Source organism: Vicia villosa, linkage group LG1, assembly GCF_029867415.1.
Source record: "Vicia villosa cultivar HV-30 ecotype Madison, WI linkage group LG1, Vvil1.0, whole genome shotgun sequence".
NCBI lineage: Eukaryota > Viridiplantae > Streptophyta > Magnoliopsida > Fabales > Fabaceae > Vicia > Vicia villosa.
The window spans coordinates 76339671-76348495 of NC_081180.1; the positions used below are offsets into that span (position 1 = coordinate 76339671).

Here is an 8825-nt window from a genome sequence, read left to right on the forward strand (position 1 = left end):
CCATCTTTTGAACCAAACATATATATAATTTACAAAAATCCCTCCCCTCCCCTTCCATTCCCTCTATTAAAATCCATCCCCTCCCCTCCCTCTCATTTGAATCAAACAGACCCCAAGGAGGATAACGCCTCCCTTTTTCACTCCAGTCTCTCACTCTGCTTTTTTGTTTCAAACTTAGAGTTTCAAAACTCTGATGAGCACAACAACAATACTTTCGATCTCGCGCTACTCTCGGTCTCGGTGATCTCTCGATCGCTACGAAATCAAAACACATAAACCAAATTGGTACCCTTATCCCCACAAATCCTAAGCCCCAAATATCAATAATTCATGAGTGATTACAAGTTACAATGGAGCATGTGAACAAAAATTCAAAGTAAATATGCTGCAAAATCAATGAAAACAAAAAAAACCAAATATATTCTCTTTGATTTCTGCTTCGACTTTCCTTCCATCTCCTTCTTCTATGATTTGCGTCTACGTATTTTGTGCGTGGTTTTTTCTCTTAGTGCGTTGATTTTGCGCGACCTCTATGTTTTGTGGATTTGAACACATTATTGCTGAAGGTATACGAGTTTAAGGGTATTCAATGCATATTGTTTGAGTAAAACGTGTGCGGGGGGTTGTTAGGTTTCGGTTGAATGTTATGAGTGTCACGGTTTTGAGGGATGCATTTTGCTGCAGTGAGACTTGGTTCGAGCAAGGTAAGGGTTGGGTTGAGGGTAAGTGATGTTTTGAGGGTGCGACGGTTTATGTGCAAGTATACGGTTTATGTGCAAGTATAGTGAGTTGAAGATTTGATGGTTTGCTGTAAGGTTTTGGATAGGTATTGTATGGATTATGATGAGGTTGATTTTTAGGTTGGGAAGGGATTATTTGGTGGTTTAAGGTTTGAGGTTTTTCTGTAGGGGTTTGAAGTGGGATTTTAGCAGAGGTTTGAAGCTTTTTGTTAGCGAACCATGAGGGTGAATGAGGGGTCTGTTTTATAGTAGAATGAAAGTGAGGGTATAAACAAGATTTTGGGGAGGATTGTGGATAAGGATGAAAGAATTTTTCTTGTTAGAAATGGTACCAATTTTAACTGTTAGAAGGGAGAGTGGTGAGGTACGTAGAATAGTGGAGGGATGAAAAAGACTGTGAGCTGTTGAAGAGTAGTGAAACTAGGAAAATGGAATGTAAGCAATGTGTACTGTTGTCCTTCTAATTTTTGCAAGTTTCCCCTTTTTTGTCTTTTCTAATTTTTTTGGATTCCTGCAGGTTTTAGAGATGATATGGAGAAGTGCGTTTTGTCCATTTTTATATTTTTTTTACCATACTGTAAATTCTAATATGCAAAGTATTCACTTGAGGCTGATGCAAATTTGGTTTGCACTGCATAATTAGACTTGATGCAATTTTAATTCCCCTTTTCTTACTGATATAAAATGTTAACAACTAATGCAAGATCCAAGTGGTTAGTGATATGTAATAAAGAGTTTTTGTTTATTCAATTATTTAAATGGATTTAGAACTTGAACTAAAAGTGGATAAACATTGGACATGGATTTTGAGTTAATTAGTTAATGAAATGGGTTTGTTAAAGGGGATATTAAATGAAATATTATTTACATTGCCGATTTAATTAATAATTAGTTTGATTATTAAAGGAAATATTAATTTCAATAATAACAAAATTAACTATTAATTCAATTAACAAATGATGCAAGAAAATCAAACATAAAAGGTGCAAAAGCCGACTACTGACGTAACTAGCAAGATAATTGGGCCCATGGACCTCACAAACAGTCAACTATTGATCTGGACACGATCGATACAAATGATGCAGATTGAAAAAGTAGTGACTTTGATTATGCAAATAAAAATTACTAGGGCAAAAATCGGGGTATGACATGCAGGAAAGCAAAATGTCAAAGAATAACCTACAAACGGAGGAAATGACTCAAAGAAAAAGAAGATAAAACAACGACTCTTCAAGAGCTATACTCCAGCATGCAAAAAGAAGTAGACTTAGTCAAAAGCGTCAAATCACTTGCGCGCAACACAGGCAATTCAATTCCCAAGAGCGGTAATGATGGGACCTCCGAAAAGGCGTTTAAGGTATAAAGCATTAAATGTGTGAATCTAGAATACAGTGTAACGTTTCTCTTTCGCCCTTTTGGAGGTGAACAAGAGAGTGTTCAACATCCGAGGCTGACGTGACAAACTCTCGCTTTGCTGCACATAAGCAAGGGCTTTAGGGGCAACTGTTATGGACCGACCATATAGATCTCAGAACCACAATCCTTCCAAAATCTTCTTAACACACAAGAATTTTCATCTTGATGATTATAAATGATCTCAACTGCAAGTGCGTCAAAGGGCTCTCTGAAATTCGTTCCTAACAAATATCGAGTTTGTTATTCCCTCTCGACTATATATAGAAAAGACAACAACTTTAGATAAAAAGTTTCAAATTCAATTTCAATTCACTACTCTCCATCACATACTGACTTGAGCGTTGAAGTGTTAACCTTGCAGCTCAGCCTCTTCTCCACTACGTCTGAAGATCTGATTCATTGCTCTTTACTCCATTTCTAATTTAGGAACAAAACAACTCTAAAAGAAAATGAAAGAGTTGTTATCTTTTATTAAAATTTCTTACTTTTTTTAAAAGTAAATATCCATATTAGTTGGAGACTTGTACGTAAAGAGAAATACAAGTATATTTAAGAACAATCACATAGATAGATGTATTATGGTTGGAAACAAACACGGATATCCACAATCCATCTTTCAAACCAAACCACATTTCAAAATACTTTTTTAACAAAAGATGTTAAGTAAGACAAGAGAACCATAATAATAGTAAGATAAAACATAAACAAAGGAAATTATGTAACAACTTTACAGGTGTAAATGTGTTAGGGTTTAGTTAGATGTCGAAGTGGGAAGTTATGGAAATTAATACGAATGTTAAGTGAGCGTTGAGTGACGTGAAGTCCTACATTAATTCCTCTCATCTGCCCCCCTTCACTTCATTGGCCCTCTTGCCTTTAAAATCTCACCTCTCTTCCATCCTACTTTCCTATCAAACCATCTTCTTCTTCTTCTTCTTGTTCTCAATCACTTAAAAAAAAAAAGCACTTTTAAACATGCCTCCAATCTTGCCTGATTTTTCTAGCTCAGTTAAGCTCAAATATGTCAAACTTGGTTACCAATATCTTGTTAATCATATCATCACTCTCACTCTTATTCCCATCATGATTGGTGTCTCCATTGAAATTATTCGTTTAGGTCCAAATGAACTCCTAAACCTTTGGAATTCACTTCACTTTAACCTCGTCCAAATCCTTTGTTCTTCTTTCCTTGTCATCTTTATATCCACTGTTTATTTCATGTCCAAACCTCGTACAATCTACCTTGTCGACTATGCTTGTTTCAAACCACCCGTCACATGTCGTGTTCCTTTTGCTACTTTCATGGAACATTCAAGACTCATCCTTAAAAACAATCCGAAAAGCGTCGAGTTTCAAATGAGGATTCTCGAACGGTCCGGTCTTGGCGAAGAAACTTGCTTACCGCCTTCCATTCATTACATTCCGCCGAAACCAACCATGGAATCTGCAAGAGGTGAAGCTGAGCTTGTTATTTTCTCAGCCATGGATTCTTTGTTCGAGAAAACCGGGCTTAAACCGAAAGATATCGACATACTCATCGTAAATTGTAGTCTTTTTTCGCCAACACCGTCATTGTCTGCTATGGTGATCAACAAATACAAACTAAGAAGTAATATCAAGAGCTTCAATCTTTCTGGAATGGGTTGTAGTGCTGGACTCATTTCGATTGATTTGGCTCGCGATCTTCTTCAAGTTCATCCGAATTCTAACGCGGTCGTCGTTAGCACGGAGATTATAACACCGAACTATTACCAAGGAAAGGAAAGAGCCATGCTTTTGCCAAACTGTTTGTTTAGAATGGGCGGCGCTGCGATTCTGGTATCGAACCGATCTTCTGAGAAACGAAGAGCTAAATACAGATTAGTCCATGTTGTAAGAACACATAAAGGAGGTGATGATAAAGCGTTTAAATGTGTGTTTGAAGAAGAAGACAGAGAGGGTAAAGTCGGAATTTCACTTCAGAAAGATCTCATGGCAATTGCAGGTGAAGCTCTAAAATCAAATATAACAACAATGGGTCCTCTTGTGTTACCCGCTTCAGAACAGTTACTCTTTCTTGTATCGCTCATTGGTAGAAAAATCTTCAACCCTAAATGGAAGCCCTACATACCGGATTTCAAGCAAGCTTTCGAGCATTTCTGTATTCACGCCGGTGGCCGTGCTGTGATCGATGAACTACAGAAGAATCTTCAACTGTCAACGGAACACGTGGAGGCGTCGAGGATGACACTACATAGATTCGGTAACACATCGTCTTCCTCGCTGTGGTATGAGCTTAACTACATTGAATCGAAGGGAAGGATGAAGAAAGGAGATAGGGTTTGGCAGATAGCATTTGGCAGCGGATTTAAATGTAACAGTGCGGTTTGGAAATGTAACAGAAGTATTAAAACACCGGTTGACGGACCTTGGACAGAATGCATTGATCGTTATCCTGTTCATATTCCCGAGATTGTTAAACTCTAGTTTAATCAATTTCGAGAATAGGAATTTGATTGAACTCTGAATAATTCTTCTTCGCAATTTCGCAGTTACTATTTGATGCCATTTGCCTCTTCTTTAGTTGTTGAAGTGATATGTGATCAGAGTCATTTGGTTGGTTGTTTCTGTTCCACTTTTTATTTTTTTTTATATGATGATATTTGTAATTTTTATTTATTTTCTAAACAGTTATTACTGCATGATAGGCTTTTTATGTGAATTTGCATAGAAATTACTATTGGGGAGTTCTGTGTATATTCATCAATATTGTGCAAAAATCATGTAAGTGAAATACAACTCTAAGTTCTAGTAGTACTTTATGTATGCTTGTAATTTTAGGACTCAAATGTATGAAATGATGTGATGTTAGAAAGAAAAGTTTAGGGGGCTGTTTTTATTTGAGAAAAATATTTCCTGTTTTCAATTTTATTTATAAAAATTTCATTAGTTAACTTTGTCTTCTAGATTAAAGATTTATATGAAAAAAAAAATTAAAAATAATATTATTTTTTTTAACATTTATTGATTAGTATGAGGAAATACTATTATTGCTATTGAATAGAATTAGTAGTAGTACATGGTTGGTTTGGTTTTAAATTCACAATACAACTTTAATTGCGTCCATAATATTGCTAATGTGATAGGTTGTGCATTTGTATTTATTACAATTTAAGTGTAAATTAAAACTAGACGTCGGATCATTTTTAGAAATTACATCTCACAATTTTGTCTTTGTGTTTTCAATTATTTTGATCAAAATTCAAAATTTTAGAATTCAAAAACTCAATTTAATTTTAACTGTTTTAACGATATATTTCAAACACTTCTTAATTAAAATTTACACTGGAACAACTAATGTACGTTGCAACCATTGGAATGACCACAATTGAAAACCATTGTGGTACCTAGCAATCATAAAATACTCTTTATTTGAAATATACAGTTGGCATTGAACAAAATAATGCAGTTGGCAAGTGATCCTTTTTGTTTTGATATGGTAGTTTTCAATTGAACTGTCATTTGGTAGTGAGTATATATACATGCATTAAATGGATTGTTTCTCTTGTGTTCCACTATTGTTTCTAGCACTGTTGGCAAGAAGATTTTGTTGACTGGGGCCATGATAATTGGAACTGGTTTGTTGGGAGTTAGGGATATCAACATCTTTCAATTAATTAACGGATATTATGAGCCGAAAGATTTGTAATCTTAGCTAGAGAGGATTCACATTCACATGAAAATTTACAAGTTTATTATAATAATTAAATTAGTAATGTATCAACATCTTTCATAAATAAAAGGGTTTTGTATTCTTAATTCAAATGAGATTTTGATTGAATTTTTTTGCAAGTTTGTTAACAAGAGGATATGTATTTGACAAATTGACATGATGTAATAATTAGTTATTTTGTCTTTTCAAACTTAGAAAGAGATAAGATTAAGTTTACTAGTTGTTGGAAATTGTTTAGTTTATAGGTACATTAAATTAAATGGTATTGTTGTATACTTTTTCTAAATGGTCCTGAAATGTTGTTGAGTGATGTTCATAGCTTGTAATTTTGGAGTATTGACAGCATCTCCTATTGCTGCTTGAGACGCGTGTATAAAGGGTTTGTGTACTACTCGATAAAAGAAGCCACATTAAATCTTCCATAAAAGAAGCCACATAAAAGTAAATTTGAAGATCGCATATTCACCTAAAAGTTTCAAGTTATTAAGAGTATAGAATATATATAAAGAAAGAGACTTCAATGTCTATTTTCAATTCAATATGAACTTTTTTTAACTCAAATTTGATACACGACAAAATTCTTTCTTAATAAGTTTCTATTTTAAACTTTTGAAACTCTTGATAGTACTTTAAATTTAGTCATAGTTTATAAAACGTATTTGATTTATTAGTTGTGGTTTAACCTTGTAAACGTTTATTGAGGTTTTAACTACGATTTAATTGTGACGAAATTTTATGAATTGTGCTATAATTCAATTTGCTTATCAATATTATCGGTCCTGTCTCTCATGTGTTAGAATCCCCGTCCTTAATTTAGCATCATAAACTATTTTTAACAATGTTTTAAAATCAAGACCAACTCTCTTGGTTCAGCAAGCTGAAAAGTTTGAAAGGCAAGGTAGAAAATACATTTGACATAGTGGAAACAAGAGGGTTTGCATGAGCAGGTGAAATACAATTTTTTACAAACTCATTTTGGGAAGAGTCAATTTTATAGGCTATGTTGCCTAGAGCCAGGTCACAGGAGGTGTATCACCAGTCGAGATGTTGTTTTCAATGAAGCTGAAATGGCTTTTAAGAAAACTGATGATGTTGGTCGAAGTACAGAAACATCTGACGAAGAGCTGGAACAGGTAGAGATTCCTGTTGAGGTGGAGCATGTTGATGCTGAATTGCATATCCCATATGAAGTCGAAGAAGAAGCAGAAGATGCTGAAGTTGAGGAAACTGACGATGACTACCTATTGTCGAGAGATAGGTCGAGAAGAGTCATCAAGCCACCTCAAAGACTTGGATATGCAGATCTTATAGCTTATGCCTTAATCTCTGCAAGTGAGGTTCTAGACGAAGAACCTAGAGACTATAAGGAAGTTATGAGGAGTCGAAATAAGAATGAATGGCTGAAGGCCATGGATGATGAGATGAAATCTCTTCATGATAATCATACTTGGGAACTAATCAAGAAACCTGATGGGGCAAGGTTAGTCAGCTGTAAATGGATTTTCAAAGTTAAGGAAGGAATTGAAGGAGTGACGTCGAAAAGATACAAGGCAAGGTTAGTTGCAAGGGGTTTCACTCAGAAAGAAGGTGTCGACTTTAATGATGTGTTTTCTCCTGTTGTGAAGCATAGGTCCATTCGAATGTTGCTTGCCATGGTGGCACAGTTCGATCTTGAACTGGAACAGATGGATGTGAAGACTGCGTTCTTGTATGGTGATCTAGATGAAACGATCCTGATGAGGCAACCTGAAGGGTATGTCGAAAAGGGGAAGGAAGATTATGTGTGCAAGTTAAAGAGATCTTTGTATGGGCTGAAACAATCTCCTCGACAGTGGAATAGGAGATTCGACAAGTTCATGGCACGCATAAGTTTCATTAGAAGTCAGTTCGACCACTGCGTTTACTTCAGATTTCGACCTGGTAATTCATTTGTTATTTTGTTGCTTTATGTGGATGATATTCTCATAGCAAGCAACAATGTTGAAGATGTGACGAGGGTGAAGGCTGAACTCAATAAGGAGTTCGATATGAAGGATCTGGGAGCTGCTTCCAGGATTCTTGGAATTGACATTCGAAGAGATAGAAAGAAGTCGAAGTTATGCCTATCTCAAGAGGCATATCTACGGAAGATTCTTGAAAAATTTGGTATGTCGAATTCGAAGCCAGTTGTGACTCCAACAAACCCTCAATTCAAGCTGAGTATTGATCAGTGTCCCAGTACTGATGTCGAAAGAGCCTATATGAATAGCATTTCGTATGCTAATATAGTTGGTTCTTTGATGTATGCTATGGTTTGTACTAGACCCGACATAGCTTACGCAGTAAGTCTTGTAAGCAGGTACATGGCGAATCCTGGAAAGGCTCACTGGCAAGCATTGAAGTGGATTTTAAGGTACATAAATGGGTCTCTGAATAAAGTACTAATTTATGGTGGAGCCTTGGGTGAAGATGGTAAAGCAGTAATCGAAGGATATGTCGACTCTGATTATGCAGGTTGTATGGATTCCAGGAAATCTATTTCTGGATATGTTTTCACTATGTTTGGCACAGCAATTAGTTGGAAAGCAACACTTCAGAAGGTTGTTGCTCTATCAACCACTGAAGCGGAGTACATTGCATTAACTGAAGCTGTGAAAGAAGCATTGTGGCTTGAAGGTTTTGCGAAGGAGCTGAAACTTCAAGGTCGAGGTATCACTGTTAAATGTGATAGTCAAAGTGCAATACACCTGTCGAAGAATTCAGCCTATCATGAGCGAACTAAGCACATTGATGTGAGGCTGCATTTCGTCAGAGGAGTAATCGAGCGTGGAGAAGTCCAAGTGCTGAAGGTTTCGACTGAAGACAATGCTGCTGATATGATCACCAAGACATTGCCGAGTTGCAAGTTTTTCCACTGTATGCAGTTGATAAAGCTGCATGAAGAAAGCTAGTTTGTTCCCTTGATGTTGTAGAGTTAG

The 8825-nt window shown here is 36.0% G+C and overlaps 1 protein-coding gene across 1 annotated transcript; it reads left to right on the forward strand.

The window, feature by feature from the left end:
• Positions 1-3046: 3046 nt before the first annotated feature.
• Positions 3047-5066, forward strand: LOC131642670 (3-ketoacyl-CoA synthase 6). The gene has a single exon (XM_058912891.1). It carries the CDS (start codon positions 3132-3134, stop codon positions 4620-4622), a length of 1491 nt encoding a protein of 496 aa, XP_058768874.1. The 5' UTR covers positions 3047-3131; the 3' UTR covers positions 4623-5066.
• The last annotated feature ends 3759 nt before the right edge of the window (positions 5067-8825 follow it).